This window comes from Stomoxys calcitrans, chromosome 4 (genome assembly GCF_963082655.1).
Source record: "Stomoxys calcitrans chromosome 4, idStoCalc2.1, whole genome shotgun sequence".
Lineage (NCBI taxonomy): Eukaryota > Metazoa > Arthropoda > Insecta > Diptera > Muscidae > Stomoxys > Stomoxys calcitrans.
This window is the reverse complement of record NC_081555.1, coordinates 156584032-156609079: the sequence shown is the minus strand read 5'-3', so window position 1 is coordinate 156609079 and position 25048 is coordinate 156584032. Positions and strand designations below refer to the sequence as shown.

Sequence of the window (25048 nt, the reverse complement as noted above, 5' to 3'; positions counted from 1 at the left end):
AGATTTGGATATAGCTCCCATATAAACCGATCTCCCGATTTCACTTTTTGAGCCCATGGAAGCCACAATTTTGTCGGATTTGGCTGAAATTTTATACATGATAACTTCCAACAACTGTGCCAAGAACGGTGCACATCGGTCAAGAACCTGATATAGCTCCCATATACATCGATCTCCCGATTTGATTTCTTGAGCCTATGGAAGCCACAATTTTTGTCCGATTTGGTTGAAATTTTGCACATAATGTTCCGTTATTACTTTCAATAACTGTGCGAAGAACGGTTCAAATCGGTCATGAACCTGATATAGCTCCCATATAAACCAATCTCCCGATTTGACTTCTTGGGCCCCTGCAAGCCGCAATTTTTGTCCGATTTAGCTGAAATTTTGCATATGATAATCTATTATGACTTCCAACAACTGTGGAAAGTACGGTCCAAATCGGTGAAGAACTTGATATAGCTCCCCTATAAACCGATTTCCCGATTTGACTTCTTGAACCCCTGGAAGCCGTAATTTTTGTCCGATTAATCTGAAATTTTGCATATAATGTTATGTTATGACTTCCAACAACTGTGGCAACTACGGTCTGAATTGGCCGATAACTTGATATAGCTCCAATATAAAACGATCTCCTGATTTGAATCCTTGAGCCCTTACAAATCGATCTATAACCAGATATAGCTCCTTTATAAACCGATATACCGATTTGACTTCTTGAGCCTCTGAAAGCCTCAAATGTTGTCCAATTTCGTTGAAATTGTATATATGGTGTTCTGTTCTGACTCCCAATAACTGTACTAAGTACGATGCAAATCGGTCAAGAACATGATATAGCTCCCATATAAACCGATCTCCCAATTTGATTTCTTGAGCTCTTACAAGCCGCGATTTGGCTGAAATTTTGCATATAGTGTTCTGTTATGACTCTTAACAACTGCTCCAAGTACGGTCCAATTCGGTCCTTAACTAGATATAGCTCCCATATTTTGGTAGTATCCATGGTGGTGGGTTCCCAAGATTCGACACGCTTTTACTTATTTTGAACTTTCTTATATCCATTGTCTACTGTATTCCTTAAGTTGTAGTAGTAGATACATTCAAGGGGTGTAGGACATTATATAGGCGATTTCGCAGGTCTTAGGTCTTCCTTAACTTCTCAAATACTCATGTCTATAAATATTTGATTTCATGTACATAGTAACAAAACATTCACTCTATCAGTTTGGACGAATGTACGCTGTGAACCCTGAATCATCGAACCAAAATATGTGCAATTTTTTTATAAATTGCTTTCAAACGTGTAATTTTGGAAATTTCTTGTAATTGTACACCCTAGTATTCGCTACACATTCAACTGCATTGCAACGGTCATTGCTTTTCACTTCACTTATGAAAATAGTCATAGCTTTCGCAATAAATGACGTGGTGTATATGAATTTTTGATAATATTTTATTCACACAATTTTGTTTAACCATAACCAGTTGTCGCCGTCAAGATCCGATGAGTATGGGTGTAGGCTAAAAATTTGGTTTGTTTGCACAACAAATCAAATATGTACATACATGGCTTTTGTTTCTTTAAATTGTGTGGAATTTTTTTTGGGTAAAAAGTAACAACAACAAAAAATACTTTAAAGCACATAAGAAAGCACTTTCAAGCACTACATTTTTATTTTATTATTTTTTTTTTTTTAATGGAAAACAACAAAAAATTTTAATTTTTTTTGGAAGCCACCTCGTTTAAGAACAAAGACAATTTTATTTTTTTTCTTTCATTATTGTGTTTTTGGCACTTTATTTGGAACGCAAAGAATTTTCATTACCACCGTATGACTATTAAATGGTGGGAGGAGAGTATGAGTATGTTAGACTCTCCCATATCCCTTATGCGGCACTTTAAAACACTCTACTTAACAACAATAGCAAAAGTAATAATAACAACAACAACAACTATAGCAACAGCAACAGAAGCTCTTCATACGTATTAAAATTTCGTGCTCATATGGTAGGGGTATTTTTTTCCCCACACTATGGTGTTGTGGCTGTTATCTTTATGGTTTTGGGGAGGAGGGTGATAAAAAAAATTAACGTAACGGATTCATTGGAATTTGTTGCCGATTTCCGCAAAATGTGATTGAGTGAATTGAAACATATGTAGGTACGTACATATTGGAAGAGCTTAGCTATGAACTGCTCACTGCATATATACATACATACATATGTAGGTATCTAACACTTTATAACTAATTCTATGTAGGTGTATATATATATATATATGTACCCGAATGTAATTTGTTTTGGGGGGAATGCCACTGACACACTTTTATTTGTTGTTGATTTTTTTCTCCTTTTTATTTTGTTTAGATTTTTTCTTTAGTTTCTTCAATAAACATTAAAAAAAGTCAGCAAGAGAGCAGTATATGTATATACAATATGTGTTTATAAATTCGTCGTTTCTATGATGATCATGTATGGTCAACGTACGCCGCACAACTGATCGCGCTTCATAAAAAAAAGGAAAACAATAACAAAAAGTCTACGAAATAATGCCAAGTATTCGAACAATCGAGAGCCAGGGAGCAGCCATAGAGAGTGAGAGCGAGCACTTGAAGCTCAAACACTACGTAATAGCAGCGGCAGCAACTTTACTGAGTCAAGCCAAAGTGGATGGTTGGGTGGTTGGTTGGGTTGTTTGCTTGGGTGGTGGTGGAGAGAATGGGGTTTCTGAAGATATGTATGTGTGTTTGTATGGCTTTTGTTTTTGTTTTTTTTTGCTTTATTTATTTTTTTGGCATTACATGTAGAGTAATGCATCCAGCCCCACAAAGAGTCCAAGGTGAGTGCGTAACACATTCTACTCTGTGTGACGTCGTTAATGTTGCTTGCCTGCCTACACTTAAAGACACTTCTCAAACGCCTTTGATTTTTATTTTCTATTCATGTAGCAAATGCATAAGCCAAATAATAAGTGTGGGTAAATGTTAAGACAGTGGGCCCAAAGTGATAATATATATTGAGTGTGGAACTTTTAAGTTTTACTTTGTTAGAAGAAAGTCGTTTGAAATTGTTAAGAATAATTGAAATACCCTGAGGAAGAAAAACGGTAGTTTTCGAGATATTGGATTTTTCAATAATAAAACCATTTTCAAAAACAATAACATCGGTTTTTTAACTATTGTTTTCCTTATCTCGAGCCGAACAAACCAAAAAAGTAACTTTAAAAATTGCCAATTTCCTCTACTCTTTAGCTTGATGATAGGGGACGTCCAATTTTACAAACGGCGTTTAAAAGATATGCCTTTTTTGAGCTCAAGAAGCCTAATCGAAGATCGGTCTATATGGCAGTTATAGCCATAAATGTATAGTCCGGTCTATAACATACTCTGCATGGATATACAGAAGTTAAACAAAACTCACTGCACAAAATTGAGTAATAAATGTAGTTATTATTGGCCTAAAGACCTACATCGAGAGATCGATATGGTATGGTATCTATATACAAACTTAGCCCAGTCTGGACCATATTCGACAAAAATGTCTTGATAGGCAGTACAATTAACTGGTCCAAATTTTATTGAAATTGGAGAAAATGTATGCTATTTATGAGATATGGAAGCGACATCAAGATATAGCCCGATGTATCCCATATTCGATTTTAACCTACCTACCGATTTTCAGCTCAATCTTTAAGCGCATGTGTGTTTGAGCCCTCTTTGTAGCCCTAAAACATGAGTCTGATATTCAAATAACTAGTGGGCAGGAACCATCCCCAAAAAACTCACCGAACGGATAATACGGAACTCATGTATGGTGTTTGGGAATAGAGTATAAAAGTGTCATTTGAATTTGTGGACAAGTATTTGTATAGGGGAGGGTACCACCCTCAAATTCTTCTGAGCTTGAGCTGACAAACTTTCGATAATCGCAGCATTTGATACGGGGGTATAGGATGAGGGTATACTAATTTCGTCATTTTGTTTGTTACACCTCGAAATATGCGTCGAAGACCCCAATAAGTAAATATTGGGTTGCCCAAAAAGTAATTGCGGATTTTTCATATAGTCGGCGTTGACAAATTTTTTCACAGCTTGTGACTCTGTAATTGCATTCTTTCTTCTGTCAGTTATCAGCTGTTACTTTTAGCTTGCTTTAGAAAAAAAGTGTAAAAAAGTATATTTGATTAAAGTTCATTCCAAGTTTTATTAAAAATGAATTTACTTTCTTTTAAAAAATCCGCAATTACTTTTTGGGCAACCCAATATATTCTTGATCGTCGTGACATTTCAAGTCGAACTAGCCATGTCCGTCCGTCCATCGCTAACTTTCAAGGAGTAAAGCTAGCCGCTGGAAATTTAGCAAAAATATTTCTTTTAAGTGTAGGTCGGTTGGAATTGAAAATGGGTCATATCGGTCCATGTTTTTATATAGCTGCCATATAAACCGATCTGAGATCTTGACTTCTTGAGCCACTAGAGAGCGCAATTCTTATCCGATTTGGCATAAGCTGTTTTATTATGACTTTCAACAACTGTGCTTAGTATGGTTGAAATCGGTGCATAAACTGATATGGCGGTCATATAAACCGATCTGGGGCCATGAATTCTTAGGCCTGTAGAGAGCGCAATTCCGATCCGATTTGGCTGAGATTTTGAACGACGCGTTTCGTTTTAACTTCCTATAACTGGGCTAAGTACGGTTCAAATTGGTCCGTAACCTGATATACCTGCCACATAAACCGATCTTTAAATTTGACTTCTTGAGCCATAAGAGGTCGCAATTCTTATCCGATTTGGTTGCAATTTTGCATGAGGTGTTTTGCTAAGTTTTCCTACAACAGTGTTAATCTGTTCATAACCTATTATAGCTGTCATATAAACCGATCTGGGATATTGACTTCATGAGCCTCTAGTCGGCGCCATGAATACCCGATTTAGCTGAACGGCTTTTCCCATGTCTTTCAACATACGTGTCAAATATGATCTGAATCGGTCAATAGACTGATAAAGCTCCCATTTAAACCGATCTCCCTATGAATTTGCCCCTGTTCCTCAATAGAATGTTCATGGGCAATTTAATTGATCCACAAAATTGTTCCAAAATTCCGGTGGCTTGTGGTAAATGCCGGTTCATGAAAAGCCTTAACATTCTATTAGTTTTCTTTGTTTTGTATTCCATATTGTCTATCAGAGTTATAGTTCGAATATGGGATTTTAAAAGAATGGTTTTTGCCATGGCGAAATTTTTTTCCCTACCCAGGGGAACGTCCTCGGTTTTTCATTTCCTTCCATTTTTCTTGCATCATCAATCATAAATTAGGTGTATATTGAACTGAACTTTGCCCTGGCTTGTATAGTCCCCTAATTAAACTATACATTTGTTATCATTTCACTTATGTACCCATGTGCGTGCGTGTGTGTGTGTGGGTAATTCATTTCGCATCTATTTTTAGCATACATTTCAAGTTCAGTGAATTTTATCAATTATCTTATGGCTGCTAATAGATACCTTCCGTGCTGATGTCTGGCTGACTGGCTTTTGCTCTGCCATAACCGTAATGAGCTTTTCAATTTTCAAACACAAAATATAGAGATATGAACATTGTTTAAAAATAGACGACATTCATGGATGCCCGGCAATTCCATTTCACTACCTACAACACCATCGCTTAATGAACTTAAGTAAATATTTATAATGAGTATAGTTGAATGTTTGTCGGTATGTCTGTATGTCTGAGTGTGTTCTCTAATCTCAATCTTAACTTTGCTTATCAGCAATTATATATTTTAAATAAATATTTACAACACAGACTAACTACCTGTTGCTAGTTGTGAGTGACTCTGGCAAGCTGGAATACTTTATCAAGGCACAATAACTAGGGGTAGTAGACGAATATTTCAGAGATTGAAGGGGAATATTTAGAAGAGTTAAAAGAAGTAAAAGCGCTTTAAGTTGGGCCGAGGAGAATCTTACATATTCTGCACCATGGATCGCAAGGAATAGGTTCTTTGAATTAGAGGTGGAGAACTATCGATAGCATAGTACCTATCGATACTATCGTCTATAGTTTGGTTTTCACATCACCAAGTTAAACTTGCGCGTCAATTTGTGGCTCATGCTTAAAAAAAATATTTGTGAAAAATTTATTAAAAGCGTTTTAACAAGTAAAAGCGTGCTAAGTTCGGCCGGGCCGAATCTTATATACCCTTCATCATGGATCGCATTTGTCGAGTTCGTTTCCCGGTGTCTCTTTTAAGGCAAACAAAGGAAAGGATAAAAGAAAAGAATTGCTATGCTATTGGAGCTATACCAAGTTATGGTCCAATTCGCACCATAATGTAATGAATGTTGGAGACCGTAGTAGAAGTCATTGTGTAAAATTTCAGCCAAATCAAATAAGAACTGCGCCTTTTAGGGGCTCATAAAGTAAAATAGGGAGATCGTTTTATAGGGGAGCTATAATAGGCTATATACCGATTCAGACCATATTTGACACGTATGTTGAAGGTCATGAGAGAAGCCGTTGTACAAAATTTTACCCAAATCAGATAATAAATGCGTCCTCTAGAGGCTCAAGAAGTCAAGATCCCAGATCGGTTTATATGGCAGCTATATCAGGTTATGGACCGAATTCTACCAAACTTGGCATGGTTAATGAAAGTCATAACGAAACACGTCGTGCAAAATTTCAGCGAAATCGGATAGAATGTGAGCTCTCTAGAGGCTCAAGAAGTCTAGATTCAAGATCGGTTTATATGACAGCTATATCAGGTTATGCATCGATTTGAACCATACGTGGCATGGTTGTTGAAAGTCATAACGAAATCTCTCATGCAAAATTTCAGTCAAATTGGATTAGAATTACGTCCTCTAGTGGCTCAAGAAGTCAAGATTCAAGATCGGTTTATATGACAGCTATATCAGGTTATGCATCGATTTCTTCCTTACTTGGAGTAGTTGTTGAAAGTCATGACGAAACATCTCATGCAAAATTTCAGTCAAATCGGATGAGAATTGCGCGATCTATTGGTTCAAGAAGTCAAGATTCAAGATCGGTTTATATGACAGCAATACCAGATTATGAACCGATTTGAATCATGCACATCATCAATCAGGCACAGTTGTTGGAAGTGATACCTAAATACTACGTGCAAAATTTCAGTCAAATCGAACGAGGATTGCGCCCTCTAGAGGCTCAATAAGTCAAGGCCCCAGATCGGTTTATATGGCAGGTATGTCAAAACATGGACCGATTTAAAGCATACTTAGCGTAGTTGTTTGAAGTGATATCAAAATACTACGTGCAAAATTTTAGTCAAATTGAACGAGGATTGCGCCCTCTAGAGGCTCAAAAAGTCAATACCCAAGATCGGTTTATACGGCAGCTATATCAAAACATGGACCGATTTGGCCCATTTACAATCCCAACCGACCTACACTAATAAAAAGTATTTGTGCAAAATTTCAAGTGGCTAGCTTTACTTCTTCGAAAGTTAGCGTGCTTTCGACAGACAGACGGACGTACAGACGGACTAACGGACGGAGGGACATGGCTAGATCAACATAAAATGTCATAACGATCAAGAATATATATACTTTATAGGGTCTGAGACGAATATTTCGAGGAGTCACAAACATAATGACGAAATTAGTATATCCCCATCCTATGATGGAGGGTATAAAAAGAAACAAGTAAAAAGTCGTTAAGTTCGGCCGGGCCTAACTTTGGATATCCACCACCTCGAGTATATATGTTAAACACCTTTCGTCAAAATCCGGTGAAAATGCATACCCATATGCCCCATAGCAGCTACATCGAAATATGTTCCAAATTTCATGTATATGTATCAAATTTCATCGAAATCGGACAATAAATGCGTCTTTTATGGACCCAAAACTTTAAATGGAGAGGTCGGTCTATATAGCAGCTATATCCAAATCTGGACCGATCAAAGCCATATTGCAGAAAGATGTCGAGGGGCCTAACACAACTCACTGTACCCAATTTTGGCAAAATCGGACAATCAAAGCGGAGAATGACATTGAGAAGGCTTTGACGGAAATGATTACCAAGGATGTGCAGGCTTAGATCATAGCTGATAACGAAGGCTTTGTAAACTACTGTAAGGTATTGGATCGCTGATATAAGCTTCAAAGCAAAGAACACCTAAGAGATGTGCTGATGCTTAATATGTTCAAGGAAGATCAGCCAGAAGCATTGCTAGAGATATCAATGCATACAGATTAAGTCACAGTTTGGTGCGGTTTATGGGCTAGTGGCATCATTGGACCGTACTTCTTCAAAGACGATGCGAATCGTAACGTAACTGTGAACGGTTAGCGCTACCGTGAGAGGTTGTCCAACCTTTTTTTGCCCAAAATGCAAGAGCTTGACTTGCATGACATGTGGTTTCAACAAGATGGTGCCACATGTCACACATCACGCGTAACAATTGACTTGTTGGGAGGCGATTTTGATGAATATTTTATTTCACGTTTGGGACCGGTCAATTGGCCACCTAGATCGTGCGATTTGACGTCTCTAGACTATTTTTTGTGGGACAATGTTAAAGGTCATGTCTATACAGACAAGCCCACTTCAATTCGTGCATTGGAAGACCACATTGAATCATTTATTCGTGAGATACTGGCCGAAATGTTGGAAAGAGTATTCCAAAGTTGAACTAAGAGGGTGGACCATTTGAGGCGCAGTCACGGTCAACATTTGCATGAAATAATCTTCAAACATTAAATTATATGGACCGTACTATCGATTCAAATAAAGATTTCATGCATTTTTTAGAATTTTATGTGTTTTTATCCTTTATCCTTATCCATCCTTTGGTGGTGGGTCCATTTCCGACCCTATAAAGTATCTGCGTAAAATCTAAGACGACTACAGTCTTTAAAAACAGAGATATTGAGCTGAAATTTTGCACAGATTCTTTTTTGTCCATAAGCAGGTTAAGTTCAAAGATGGGCTATATAGGACTATATTTGATAGGGCTATATAGACCGATCGGACGATTTAGGGTCTTAGGCCCATAAAAGCCACATTTATTATCCGATTTTACTGAAATTTGAGACAGAGAGTTGTGTTAGGCCCTCGAACATCCTTCGTTAATTTTGCCCAGATCGGTCCAGATTTGGACATAGCTGCCATATAGACCGATCCTCAGATTTAGGGTCTTAGGCCCATTAAAGCCACATTTATTATCCGATTTAGCTGAAATTTGGGACAGTGAGTTGTGTTAGACCTTCGATGTTCTTCGTTAATTTGGCTTAGATCGGTTCAGATTTGAATATAGCTGCCACATAGACTGATCCGCCGATTTAGGGTCTTAGGCCCATAAAAAGCACATTTATTGCCCGACGTCGCCGAAATTTGGGACAGTAAGTTAAGTTAAGCTCCTTGACATACTTCTAAATTATGGCACAGATCGGTCCAGATTTGAATATAGCTGCCATATAGACCGATCTTTCGATTTAAGGTTTTGGCCACATAAAATGCGCATTTATTGTCCGATTTCTCCGGGATTTGGGGCATTGAGTTTAGTTAAGCCCCTCGACATACTTCTGCAATTTGGCTCAGATCGATCAAGATTTGCATATAGCTGTCATATAGAACGATCTTTTGATCTAAGGTTTTGGGGCAATAAAAGGCGCATTTATTGTCCGATTTCGCCGGCTCTCCGAAATTTTTCTGAAACTTGGCCCAAATCAGTCCAGATTTGGATATAGCTGCCATATAGACCGATATCTGGATTTAAAGTCTTGGCCCCATAAAAGGCGCATTTATAATCCGATTTCACTGAAATTTGAGACAGTGACTTAGTTAGGTTTTTCGACATCTATGTTGTATATGGTCAGATCGGTGTATTTTTAGATATAGCTACTAAAAGGATCAAAATTTTGATGTACACAAATGAACAATGACTTGTACTTATTAGTATTTGGTCTAAATCGGAACATATTTCGATATAACTGCTATGGGACGTAAGGTATGCAATTTTTAACGGATTTTGATGAACGGTGGTTTACATATATTCCCGAGGAGGTGGGTATCCAAAGTTTGGCCCGGCCGAACCTAACGCCTTTTTACTTGTTTTTTTGAAAAACTTTCCTGTAGGTCTTAATAAATCGAATCGAATAAGATTTTCGCCCTCTAGAGGGCGCCCTCAAGAAATCAATTTCTAAGGTCGGTTTATATGGCAGCTATATCAAAGCATGGCTCATTTACAATTAAAACCGACCTATTTTAATAGAAAGTATCTGCGCAAAATTTCAAGTGCCTAGCTTAATTCCTTCGCAAGTTAGCGCGCTTTCGACCGACAGACATACCATATTTCGATGTATTACAAACGGATTAACTCAAATTAGTATACCCCCAAGCTATGGTGGAGGGTATAAAAACCTTCACCTCCCACACCCTTGAATATTGAGTTATGAATCTTGCAATTTTAGCCACAAATTCTAAAAATATTTTCAGTATTTCAGTTGTGGCAGTGAGAATGATGGCGCTGACATGCTTGGCTGATGTTATGCTTAGACAAAATACATAACGAGAAACTTTAAAAATAGCCGGCCAAAATTAAAATTGTATGTCAAAGGTAGTTTATCTGTCCAAGACTTTTAGGCGCCTGCCAAACACACAGCAGTTTTTGGGTCGAGTAAATCGTGTACCATGGCGCATTTGTTGTTTGTTTTTTAAGATTTCAAATATTTTTGCAAAAATTTAATTTTGTATGGTGGTTTTCATTGTTCTAAGGCCTAAAATGAGATGAAAAAAATATTTTGGTTATTTTTATTAATCACCTTAGCCATACAAAGAAGTTCATTGATCCAATTGATGCTCTTAGACAAGTCTTTGGATGTCATTGTATTCATCTTTAAAATTTTTGCTGTTGTTGAGTTTGTTTTTAAAGAAAAACACAAAGCATTTTCAATTTATTCATATATGATTTAGTTCACTTATACACTTAGAGAAATAAGAGTTGAGTCGTTGGGCCAGTAGCTCGCGCTCGTAGAAAGTCTGAAAATACTCTAAAAGACACATTATAATAGAACAAGTACAAATGTGCTTGGCCGAACTGGCCGAATCTTGGTAACCCACCAGAGAACTGCATAAAACCCAATATTCAGCACTCAATAGACAATAAAAAGGCCGGGCCGAACTATGGATACCCACCACCTCGGGTATCTGTGAAAACCACCTTTCGTCAAAATCCGGTGAAAATGCATACCTCAAGCCCCATGGCAGCTTTATCGAAATATGTTCCGATTTGGACCAAATACTAATAAGTACAAGTCATTGTTCAATGTATAACAAAATATTTGTCTTTTTAGTAGCTATATCTAAAAATAAATCGATCTGAACCATATACGACACGGATGTCGAAAAACTTAACATAAGTCACTGTGCCAAATTTCAGTGAAATCGGACAATAAATGCGTCTTTTTTGGACCCAAAACCTTAAATCGAGAGATCGGTCTATATGGCAGCTATATCGACATCTGGACCGATCTGGGCCAAGTTGCAGAGAAATGTCGAAGAGCCTTTCATAACTCACTGTCCCAAGTTTCATCAAAATCGGATAATAAATGTGGCTTTTATGGGCCTAAGACCCTAAATCGGAGGATCGGTCTATATGGCAGCTATATCCAAATCTGGACCGATCTGAGCCAAATTGACGAAGGATGTCGAAGGGCCTAACACAACTCACTGTCTCAAATTTTGGCGAAATCGGACAATAAATGTGGCTTTTATGGGCTTAAGACCTTAAATCGGCGGATCGGTCTATATGGCAGCTATACTTAAATCTAAACCGATCTGGGCCAAATTGAAGAAATATGTCGAAGGGCCTAATGCAACTCACTGTACCAAATTTTGGCAAAATCGGACAATAAATACGCCTTTTATGGGCCCAAGACCTTAAATAGAGAGATCGGTCTATATGGCAGCTCTATCCAAAACTAGACCGATCTGGGCCAAATTGAAGAAGGATGTCGAAGGGCCTAACATAACTCACTGTCCCAAATTTTGGCAAAATCGGATAATAAATGTGGCTTTTATGGGCCTAAGACCCTAAATCGGAGGATCGGTCCATATGGCAGCTATATCGACATCTGGACCGATCTGGGCGAAATTGAAGAAAAATGTGTAAGGGTCTAACACAACTCACTGTCCCAAATTTTGGCAAAATCCGACAATAAATGCGCCTTTTATGGGCGCAAAACCTTAAAACGAGAGATCGGTCTATATGGCAGCTTTATCCAAATCTGGACCGATCGGGCCTTACATGACTCACTGTCCTAAATTTCAGCAAAATCGGTTAATAAATGTGCCTTTTATGGGCCTAAGACCCTAAATCGGCGGATCGGTATATATGGCAGCTATATCGAAATCTGGACCAATCTGGGCCAAATTGAAGAAAAATGTCTAAGGGCCTAACATGGCTCACTATCCCAAATTTCAACAAAATCGGTTAATAAATGTGACTTTTAACGGACCAGGACCTTAAAACGAGAGATCGGTCTATATGGCAGCCATATCCAAATCTGGACCGATCGGGCCTAACATGACTCACTGTCCCAAATTTCAGCAAAATCGGTTTATAAATGTGACTTTTATGGGCCTAAGACCCTAAATCGGCGGATCGGTCTATATGGCAGCTATATCTAAATCTGGACCGATCTGGGCCAAATTGAAGGAAGATATTGCAGGGCCTAACACAATTCACTGTCCCAAATTTTGGCGAAATCGGATAATAAATGTGGTTTTTATGGGCCTTAAACCCAAATCCTGGCGAGACCATCAGAAAGAAAATTTCAGCGGTGGTTTTCCCCTCCTAACGCTGGCAACATTTGTGAGGTACTATGCCGTGTAAAACTTCTCCCCAAAGAGGTGTCGCACTGCGGCACGCCGTTCGAACTCGGCTATAAAAAGGAGGCTCCTTATCATTGAGCTTAAATTTGAATCGGACTGTCGGACTGCCCTCATTGATATGTGAAAAGTTTGTCCCTGTTCCTTAGTGGAATGTTCGATTCAGTTTTAAGCTCAATGATAAGGGACCTCCTTTTTATAGCCGAATTCAAAAGGCGTGCCGCTGAGCGGCACCTCTTAGGGGAGAAACTTTTACATGACGAAGTACCTCACAAATGTTACTTATGAAATTTTCTGATGTTCCTGTCAGGATTCGAACCCAGCCGTTCAGCGTCATAGGCGGATATGCTAACCTATGAGTAGCCTATGAGTTTGGTATCCCTGCAAAATTGCTAAGACTCAGCAGGATGACGCATGCTGATAAACGTTCCTTAGTAAGTATAAAAAAAAGCCTCACCCAAACGTTCAATAGACCATTGTTTGGAGGCCAATCCTCATTACATTCCTTAAAAAACTTTTCCCAGTGTATTTAGTAGACAATATGTAAGCATATGCACTTTGTGCGATGAAAAGGCGTTGGGAAAAAAACTCAAAGATGAAAAATTTGCAAACAATAGGAAATATTTGCTAAAATCTACAAAACGAGGAAGAAGACAACAAACGATGATTGCTTTTGTCTTATCAGCCAGAAAAATAAAAAACAAAAAAAAAACGCTAAGAATTTTTCAGACACTTTTGCTTTGTTTATGGTAATTTTGACTTTAGAAATTTTATTTATTTACTTATTCCATTTAATATGAGTCTGAATATGTTATATGCCAACATGGATGAGTGATGATCGTCATCATCATCATCATCATCATTATCACCATTCGTTGAATGTAGAGCAATTCGAGGTATTTGCTTTATTGATTGTGGTCATAAAAATTCTGCATTGGTAGTTCATTGAAGCCTAATAGTCCAAGTCAAACTCACACATCAGTTATCACTCATTTGTTAATTGGAGTGCATTTCAATTCAGTGATTCGTTACAGTTTGCATATGGATTGTATACATGTGTGTGTGTGTAAGCGTGTGTGTGACAATAATCACTATGAAAATCGCTTTATTATCAAGTGATTGTGTGTCTAAATTGCGGTGTTAATTTACAACAATTGAATGGGTGTTACAAAAATTTTTAGTTGTTAGCATTGCATGCGACAAATGGTGTGAAGAAATTTAAAATTGCTGTAGTTTTCCTTATTGCAGCAAGTTTTTGTTAAAGTTGAGACAAATGTAAACTTTTTTGTTAGACTGTCTGTGTTGATTGTGGCATTCCAATGAGATATTATTTCGATAAAAAGATTGAGTCAAATTTCAAAATAAATTGCATATGCAACTGTCTGTAGAAATCTTTCAGGTGACCAGTCCGGAAGCGTTTGGGGTTCAACTGGTAGTAGCTTCGGCTACGAGGTCTGACCGGTGTCCTTAATCTGGTACCACGGGAGTCGGGGGCCCCTGGGATTTCGATTCCAGCCCGACTATGGTGAGGCCCCAGTGGAGAGTGACGTGGTGGCTGTGGTTTGGACCCAGATCGCGGGTAGAGCGCAAGCACTATGTGGAGTTGCATTGCAACCGGGTGATGTGACCCATAGATCGGAAGAAGTTTTAGATAGTGCTCCGCCCCTAACCAAAAGGGAGAACACGTCCAGACAACGTGAACTCGAATTGATACCCATGCATAGCTTAGGCTATGTGTGGGGGCGTTGGTGGACGCATTATGTTCAACCGGGTTTAAGAGCCCCGCAGGATAAGGCCAACGCGGCAGGTGCCTGCATTAAACACCATTAGGACTTGTCTATAGAAATCACGCTACAGTCTTTAACAAGTAAAAATGTGCCAAGTTCGGCCGGGTCGAATCTTGGCAACCCACCACAATGGATTCTGCAAAAAATTTATGTTAAAGGGCAGAAATTTATTCTCCATACCAAACATCTGTCAAACCAGCAAAATCAAGGGCTTCTAGGAACCGAACAAAGATAATCGAGCGACCGGTTTATATGGTAGCTATATCAGGTTATAGACCGATTTGAACCGTACTTGACACAGTTGTTAGAATTCATAACAGAATGCCATGCGCAAAATTTAGGCGAAATTGGAAGAAAATTGCGGCTTCCAGGGGATCAGGAAGTCAAATCGGGAGATCGGTTTATATGGGAGCTATATCAGGTTATAAACCGATTTGGACCGTACTTGGCACAGTTGTTAGAAATCATAAAAGAACACTATGTTCAAAATTTCAGCCAAATCGAATGAAAATTTCGGCTTCTAGGGGCTAAAGACGTCAAATCGGGAGATCGGTTTATATGGGAGCTATGTCAGGCTATACACCGATTTGGACCGTACTTGACACAGTTGTTGAAAGTCATAACAAAACACTATGTGCAAAATTTCAGCCAAATTGGACAAAAATTGCGGCTCCCAGGTGCTCAAGAAGTCGAATCGGCAGATCGGTTTATATGGTAGCTATATTAGGTTATAAACCGATATGGACCGTACTGAACACAGTTGTTGGAAGTCATAACAGAATACCATGCGCAAAATTTCAGCCAAATCGAATAAAAATTGTGGCTTCCAGGGGCTGAAGAAGTCAAATCTGGAGATCGGTTTATATGGGAGCTATATCAGCTTTTAAACCGATTTAGACCGTACTTGACACAGATGTTACAGGTCATAAAGAATGCTATGTGCGGTTTATATGGGAGCTATATCCAAATCTAAACAGATATGGCGCATATGCAATCTTCGATGACCTACATGGATATTAAGTAGCTGTGAAAAATTTCAAGCGGGAAGCTTTACGCGTTCGACCGCTATCATGATTTCGACAGACGAACGGAATGGCTATATCGAATCAGAATGTCGAGAGGATTCAAAAAATATACACTTTATTGGGTCGCAGATCAATATTTCGAGGAGTTACAAACAGAATGAGGAAATAAGTATACATCCATCCTATGGTGAAGGGTATAAAAAGGCGTTAAGTTCGGCCAGGCCGAACTTTGGATACCCACAACCTCGGGTATATATGTAAACCACCTTTCTTCATAATCCGATGAAAAATGCATATTTAATGCCCCCATATCGACATACGGTCCGATTTGGACCAAATTCGGCAAGGATATTGAGTGGTCTAATGAGTACAGGTCATTGTTCAATTTTGTAGAACAAAATATTGGTCTTTTTGGTAGCCATATCCAAATATAGACCGATGTGAACCATATACGACCCGGATATCGAAAAGCCTAACATAAGTCACTGTATCAAATTTAAGCGAAATCGGATTATAAATGCGCCTTTTATGGGGCCAAGACTTTAAATCGAGAGATCGGTCTATATGGCAGCTATATCCAAATCTGAACCGATCTCGGCCAAATTGAAGAGGGATGTCGAAGGGCCCAACACAACTTACTTTCCCAAATTTCGGCGAAATCGGACAATAAATGCGCATTTTATGGGCCTAAGACTCTAAATCGGCGGATCGGTCTATATGGCAGCTATATCCAAATCTGGACCGATCTAGGTCATATTGCAGAAAGATGTCGAATGGCCTAACATAACTCACTGTACCAAATTTCGGCGACATTGAACAATAAATGTGCCTTTTATGGGCTCTAGACCTTAAATCGAGAGATCGGTGTATATGGCAGCTATATCCATATCTGGCCCGACCTAGACCAAATTAAAGTTGGATACTGAAGGGCCTAACACAACTCACTGTCCCAAATTTCAGCAAAATCGGATAATAAATGTGGCTTTAATGCCCCTAAGACCCTAAATCGGCGGATCGGTCTATATGGGGACTATATCAAGATATAGTCTGATATTGCCCATCTTCGAACTTAGCCTGCTTATGGATAAAAAACGAATCCGTGTAAAGTTTCAACTCAATATCTTTATTTTTAAAGACTGTAGCGTGATTTGCACAGACAGACGGACGGACATGGCTAGAGCGTCTTAGATTTTTACGCTGATCAAGAATATATATACCTTATAGGGTCGGAAATGGATATTTCGATGTGTTGCAAACGGAAGCACAAAATGAATATACCCCTATCCTTTGGTGTTGGGCATAATAAGTTGCTCCCGGCACGGGATAGCTGTGAGCAACTCCATTCATTGCTATCACGAGTACCTTAGCGGCAAGCTACCGGGCACGTCCACAGGTTGCGTATAGTGGAATGCTCCATATGGAGTAGCTGCTACGGCAGTGGCGGACAATCAGCGGTATCGAGAGGAGAGTCTCAGTGAGAGGTCGACCGGCACCTGCTCTTGCACAAATACTGAGTGCCTATGATGCTCGATATGGCAAAGCGAGTTATTGGCGGCTTTAAATAACCAATGGCAACCCCGTTCCTGAGGCGATCGGTTCTTTGGACCGAGCCAGCTTACTCGCCTACAGGAGCTTGACGAGGATCGCTACCTCCACATGAATATGAGGTTACAACCACAACAACATAAAAAATTGCTTCCTTGCCATCGTGAATAGCTGCAGTTCAGGTGTCTTCCGTATTTAGTTGCTGACTGGGTAGGTTAGGTTAGGTTGAATGGGTCGCCCACCAAAGGTGAGTTCACTCGGAGGCCAGTTTGGCCCATAGTGGTACCCTAGAGAGAGAAAGGGAAAAACAAGGAAACATGAAACCTCGTATTAGAGGTTATACACGAATGAAGAAAAAAGACAGGAGGAGTGGAGAAACAGCATGCATCCTCTTTTCTCAGACAGCCTTGGGTTCGGGTGTCATTAGAGAGTACTTTTTGCAACCTAAATGCGTCATTGATTTGAAATTTACGACAGAATATCGCCTAGGAGCGCCTTCTTTGTTCTCCTTTTCTCTTTATTGTATCTGATCAGGGTTTCATGATATTCGTCCCATCCCTCTGTCATACTCTTATTCTTTACGTTATAAAAAAAAGCCTCCTACTTTGCTTTTTGAGTACATTTAGCTCTGGTTCCTGGAACCTGTTCTGGACAATCCTTCAGTAAGGCTCCGTTCAAGCACTCAAGCACAATTTCCACTGCGGATTTCAGTTTCCCTGGTCTCTGATATAGACTCCAGGGTGTTTGTTTGTTTGTGTGTTCCTTATAGACTCAGAAACGGCTGAACCGATTTTCTTGAAATTTTACAGATGAAGGGGGGGCGGACCCTCCCCCTTGCCCTAATTTTCAGAAACGCAGGATCTCGGAGATGAATGGTGCGATTTAAGCGAAATTTTGTGTGCTCTCATATAGTATCCTAAAAATAAAAATTTGGTATCTAAATTTCGGCTAGGGTACCTAGGGGGGCGCCCCACCCTAAAACCTACCAAACATATATTAAGACCAATCACAACAATATGGGACTCAAATGAAAGGTATTTTGGATAAGAAAACGTATCTGATATCCAAATGTCGGACCAGGTGTTAGGGGGACCACCCCAACCCCCAAAACACCCCTAAATCGGACATATTTACCGACCTTAGCAATATGGGACTCAAATGAAAGGTATTTGCGAGTAGAATACGAATCTAATATCCAAATGTGGGACAAAGTTTCCGGGGGTCCACCCTTTCCCCAAAACACCCCCCAAACTGGACTTATTTACTGACCATGGCAATATGGGGCTTTAATAAAAGGTATTTGAGTGTAGATAGAATCTGATATCCAAATATGGGGCCAAGTGTTTGGGGGCAGCCTTACCCCAAAAACATCCCCCAAGGGAACAAATTTACTATCATAGCAATATGGGGCTTAAATGAAAGGTCTTTGGGAGTAAAACACGAATCACGATATCAATATTCGGGAAAAGTGTCTATGGGGCCAAACCACCCCCACAACACCACCCACATAGGATGTATATGGCAGCTATATCCAAATCTGGTATTTGAGTGTGGATTTCGAATCTGATATCCAAATATGGGGCCAAGTGTTTGGGGGCAGCCTTACCCCAAAAACATCCCCCCAAGGGGACAAATTTGCGACCATAGCAATATGGGGCTCAAATGAAAGGTCTTTGGGAGTAAAGCACGAATCACGATATCAATATTCGGGAAAAGTGTCTATGGGGCCAAACCACCCCCACAACACCACCCATATAGGAAGTATTTTGGGGGTCTACCCCTTTCCCAAAATACCCCACAAACAGCAATTTTTCACTGACAATCGCAATATGCGGCTCAAATATAGGTATTTGGGAGTAGAATACGAATTTGATATCCAAATGTAGGACCATGTATTTAGGGCTTCACCCCTTCCCCAAAACACCCCCCAAATTCCAAGGAAAATTTTGTTCCGTATAAAGTAAAAGAAGGCGCAGCGGAGCGGGCCCGGGTCAGCTATTATCATATATTTTCTAAACTTCTTTTAGATGGTATTGCTCGAATTTCCGTATGGCCTACTCATTCCCAACTGTTTTGTACAGTATGGTCAATTAATTTTTTCATTGAGCCAATCAACATTTATGTCTATTTCTGTCTGCACTCACCTGTGGGCGGCTTTACGATAATACTTTTTGGCTGGTATGTCGCACAGACCCCCACCATTGGGCGAGGTGGGTGTAAGGCATTCAAATGATGGTTCCTGCATTGAATAGTTGAACTAGAAAAGAAACGAGAGAGGGAGAGAGAGAGAGAGAGAGAGAGAAAAAAACACAAAAGCAAAAGAAAAAAATTAAAATGCATTCTCATTTAAATATTGGGATTATAAAAATAAAATAAAAAATATTGTCTTTTTTTTTTGCTCCTAGCAAAAACTCTAACATCTACATTACTTACGATATTTCCTTCGTGAAAGAAACGTTTTTGCGACATGATATCTAGAGCACAACCAGATTTCGTGGCAGTGGTGCAGATGTTGGTGACGGTGGTTTTGGTGGTGTTGGTGGTGCTGCTCTGATTCTTTTCCGTGACTATGACAGAGGTGACGTAGGAGGAGTAGGAGATCTTACTTCTAGGGAAAAGCTTGCGTTTTAGTTCACTTGCATTGGCATAGGCTGGACAGCAACAACAATAACAAGAGCAGCAGTTTTTTAATTTCAATTGGTGCAATGACAACAACAAAGGATTTGTGGTGATACGAAATAGTTGGGATTTAGACAACAACATCACAAGATTACCATTAAGTTGCACAGCCATTTTATTAAAAGTAGAAGATATGCGAATAGTACATTAAAGAAATTGCGTTCGTGATGATTGATTGCCAAAGAGGAGCGTGTCAAGGTTGATGGATGGTTAAAAGTTGAGTGTTGCATGCCAATGGTTTTTCCCGTATTGTCATCGGTTATGATGTGGTAAGCAGAAAAGCAGAACAGAACAGAATAAAAAGAACAAACAAAAACAAACTACAAATGTTTAGTTAGCGTAGGTTGTACAAAGCAAACAAAAGCTAAAGAAAGATAAGGAACATAAAACAGAATATATCTACATTTGGCCTCCATTCGTAGAGAGACGGACGGACTACTTCCAACAGGTGATTTGTTATTGTATAATAATGAATGTACTGGAAAGTCTTATGCACGTTTGTTGGCTTAATTGATTGGGTTTTTTTTTGGTATAAGCCATAAGCAATTTACCGCTAGCTATAGAAATTTAAATAGTCCATAATATAATGGAATTGATTTTTTGAGAAGCCTAAAAGTATGCTATGGAAAAATGTATACTCAATAAATAACTCACAAGTGTTCAGCCGAATAGACAAAGAGAGATACCCACCAAAACTGTGATGGAATTAGCTTAAGCTGGGAAATTTTTAATTGAATTAAATTCTCCATTGCTGTGACATAGTGTATTAAGTTTGTGCTTTTATTGGCAACGCGAAATAGGGGAAGCAGAAAAGACTATGTTCAATATACCGGTCCCCTAATAACACTGTACAAAGGTCAATCCAAAGGTGGAATTTTCCAAGTCAGTATGATGTCATATTAGGTCAGTTGAACAAAACTACCAAAGGACAAAATTTTCTTTAATATAACCTCAAAAGAAAGCGAAGAAAGTGTTATACGGTATATAAGAGACTAGCTGGAGAGGACCCGCTCCGCCGCGCCTTCCTTCATTTTATATGGAACACAACTATCCTTTGCAAATTAATTTTCGACAAATAAAGAGCTTTTAGTAAACTACCATGCTAAACTAGTATACGAATTCGATCGAAGGGTTTAGGGTCATTGAATTTTCGATATTTATGTATTCCACTCTTAAAATACTTCAGTTGAGCCCGATATTCCCATGGGGATTTCCCAAATAAATACTTCTGATTTGAGCCTCATATTGCCATGATAGATAAATATGTTTGTCCGATTTAGAGGTGTTTTCGGGGTTGAGGTACTTCCTCGGACACTTGGCCCTGAAAAAATATAAACATCGTGCTCTACTTTCAAATACCATTTACTTCAATCCCATATTGCCATTTGTTTAAGAGGAGAGTGAAGCGTCCCCCAAATACTTAGCCCCAAAATTGGTATCAAATTCGATTTTAATCTCAATTACCTTTCATTTGAGTCACATATTGCCATGATCGGTAAATTTGTATTCTTTGGGAGGTGTTATGGGGAAGGGGCGGTGCCCCAAATACATGGTCCCACATTTGGATATCAGATACTCCCAAATATCTTTGATTGAGATCCATATTTCGATGGTCAGTAAATAATTGCTGTTTGTAGGGTGCTTTGGGACAGGGGTAGACCCCCAGCATATTGGTCACAAAATTTCACTGTATTTCAGTGTACATATTTCTAAAATGCCACAATCCCTCGCAACAAATTCCATTCCACTGTGCAAAGAATTAATAATGATATTCAAGACACGTGACAAAATTATTACCAACAGTGAAGAACGCAATAGTAAAAGAAAACAAACAAGCAAAGAAACATGCAAAAACTAAGAAAGCAAGCAGAACCAAATATTCGCACAAAAAGGAGAAGGAGAAAAACAAACACCAAAAGATGTCTGTCTGCAGCGGAGTGGCGGCAGGTAAAGCAATAAAAAAATTGCGACGAGATTTATGTATGTAGAACATATTTCTCGTCTTTGGTAAGGCTAAATGAGGACGATTGTATGTATACGAGTGCGTGTGTGTTGGTTTGTGTGTGTGTGGGGGAGCCTGTCTGGTGGGGTAGTGATGACAACGAAGACGACGACGACGTCATTGATGACGGCGATGACTAATACCTTTAACGTTGTTGTCTTTCTCCAACGAAAAAATCTCAGACTGCGACACAAAAGGACTGCAATGGTGGCTGTTGGTCTACCCGTGTACGATGGTGACAAATCTGGAAGTGTGGTCGAGGCGAAACGAACCGAGAAGACCGGCAGCAAGGTGGCGTGTGACCGTTACTTGCGTAATTGCGACTTTGGGCAGAATTTAAAGACGAATTTAAAGAAAAAGACGATTTAAAGACCGACAAATATTTAAACAATGCATACACAATTTAAAAGAATTCGCGAAATGTTTAAGAAATATTTTGCCTTTTTCAGAGGTAGGGTAAAATCAATGTAGATTGCTAATTGTAGGGCTCTAAGGGCCTTTTGGCAGACAGAGTTTTTGTTTGTTTGATTTCTTAACACCAAAATTCACTAACAATTATTGCTTTTGTTTGCCGTGCGATTGATTTTTTAACACTTTTTTTTTCAATTTTGGTTTGCTTTCCAATGGCAGGATTTTTCTGATTTTCTTGGGGGTTTTCTATAATTTTGTGATAAATTTATCGGAAGGCAATTGATTTGCTTGCACACTTTTCACTTTAGTTCATCGATTGGTGCGTTTGTGCCGTTTTTCTAAAATTTCTGTTTCTGTTTGCCTCTCTGCTGTCACTTTTCTCAATTTGCTTACATTTTCCCATTTTGACAATTCTGGCGCCGGCGCATAACTGCCTCTGTTTGTTTTGTTTACATCATCTCCGTTCTCCCCTACCCCTCTGTTATGAAGTTTTGCTCTGTGTTGTTGTTGAACGCCAACAAATGCCGGCACAAAAGCTTTTTTGGGCACAAAGCAACGAACGAATGGCGATGACAAAACAAAGCATTAAAAAAATAAACAAAAACATTTCAGTTTGGTGATAAATAAAAATTTTGTTCGATATATGGGAAAGAGCTTTTAGAGAGCTTTGATGCAGGAAGGTATTGAAATTATGTTGGTATGACAGAAATTAGAAGAAATACCATACACATATGTGCAAGAACAAAAAGGGTTATGTCAGAAGGGCATCGCAAACTTTGAATAAGCTTTGAATCCACTAAACGGATATACCGGCCAATAATGACAACATGATACTTAAATAAAAGGTATTTGGAAGAAGAGTAAGAATCTTACAATAAATATAAGGCCTAAATATGTGAGGCCGCCCCAAGAGATCCCCAAACGGGCATATTGACAAATCATGAGAGTATGGGATTGAAACGAAATGTACTCGGAAGTAGAGTACGAATATGACATTAAAAATTGGGTCAACTTTTCTGGGAGCGACCCGCTTAAACTTCGTTGTATGGGCTTATTCACCGTTTATCGCAATGTGGGAGGTATCAAAGGACAGGAGTGTTAAGCAGAGTTCGAATCTGACATTCAAAAGTCAGTTTAAGGCATAGCTTAGTGGATGGGGCATTTAAAGGAGAAAGGATAGCGGTCGCAAGGAGATGGGATCTGTGAAGTACTGCGACACAGCGGCTCCGGAGTTTATTGGACATGGTGCATAAAACCTGCTGGTGAGGTGACTTAATCCTAGAATGATGGGCTCGCGGCTCCTAACAAAATATGGTCACCTTAGTCGTTTTTTCTTCAAAGTGGAGTCGAGCTAAATGACCATGAGAGTAATGTTAAGCCTAAAGGTTTGATTATTGAAAAGTTACCGAAAAGAAACTCTCTGATCAACAGATCCTTGGGCATAGACATAGCAGCCTAGGGTATACGTTGCGTTTCGAAAGGTAGCTAGACTTTCTTGTTCACTACCATCCCTTTGCTTATATCCACATGGACTGTTGAGGCTCCCGGCTATGCAACATCCCAAAGCGATTCGCATATGTGGTGCTGAAAGACCACAGAGAACAACAACCCCGTTCACCTGCAGGTCAATATCTCATTCATCAAACTTTATTTCCAAAATTATTTTTGACACCATAAAAGTGCCCATCAGATCAAATATATTTATTAAATTAAATTTGCGCCCAAGTTGAGATATCAAATCAGACACTTGGTGCACAATCGGACCAAAACTTTGGCTTCTACACCCATAATGGACCACATCTGATGAAAAATATGTATAGGAGCTACATCTAAATCTGGACCGAATTTATGCAAAATCAATAGCGTTCGCCCCTGGGCTAAAAAAATGGCATACGCAAAGATAGATAGTAATTGGACAACATTGCTTACAAGTATACATGGACAGACAGATAGATAGAAAGACATAGCTAAATCGCATCAGGAAGAATTTTGACGCCTTTCGGTGGTCTTCAGAATGGGTGTTAGCGTTGCAAACAAATGCACAAAGTTGCTCCACAGTTGTGCTTTAAGGTACAAAAATCTTGCAAATAATTGTAGAACATTTAAACCGAAAGAGTTCGGCCGGATCGAATCTTGGACACCCACCACCACCTTGGACATCCACCACCACCTTGGACATCCACCACCACCTTGGACATCCACCACCACCTTGGACATCCACCACCACCTTGGGCATCCACCACCACCTTGGACACCCACCACTTGAGGATTCTATTGTAGGTCCTTAAGAAGTCAAAACTAGGGATCGGTTTGTAAGGGAGCTATATCAGTATATAGTCTGATTCCGATCATGCTCAGCGCGAATGTCGGAAATCAGAACATAAGCCCATGTGCGGCCAAAGGGGATGCAAATTGAGCCCGCTTGGGGGCTTAAGAAGTAAAATACGGGTATCGGTTTATATGGGGGCGATATGAGCCATTTTGCTATCTCCAACGACCTACATCGATAAGAAGTATCTGTGGAAAAATTCAACCGGCAAGCTTTATTCGTTCGACCGCTATTGTGTTTTCGACGACAGTGGAATAGAAATGAAAAAATCTAATAAAAAATATGCCATTTGAGCACGGATATGCCATTTGAGAACGGATTTGAAAGGGTTAGAGCTGAGGTGTAGTGGAGATCATGTGTTAAATTCTAAGTCCCTAGGAAGTCTGG

The 25048-nt window shown here is 39.3% G+C and overlaps 1 protein-coding gene across 4 annotated transcripts in view; it reads right to left on the bottom strand.

Annotated features, from left to right (window-relative positions):
• Window positions 1-22655, bottom strand: part of LOC106081738 (cytosolic purine 5'-nucleotidase) — a 158950-nt gene extending 136295 nt beyond the window's left edge. Inside the window, exons 1-3 of one of the 4 annotated variants that reach the window (XM_013243943.2) lie at window positions 20015-20149; window positions 19674-19891; window positions 19385-19497 (exon numbers count right to left, since the gene is read on the bottom strand). In XM_013243943.2, coding sequence (XP_013099397.2) covers window positions 19385-19497; window positions 19674-19891; window positions 20015-20033 — 350 coding nt within the window. In that variant the 5' untranslated portion in view covers window positions 20034-20149. Of the gene's footprint in view, window positions 1-2284; window positions 2495-19384; window positions 19498-19673; window positions 20152-22064 lie in introns of those variants that run through there. The other 3 variants (XM_013243957.2, XM_013243926.2, XM_013243961.2) reach the window with 3 other exon arrangements.
• Between the last annotated feature and the right edge of the window lie 2393 nt (window positions 22656-25048).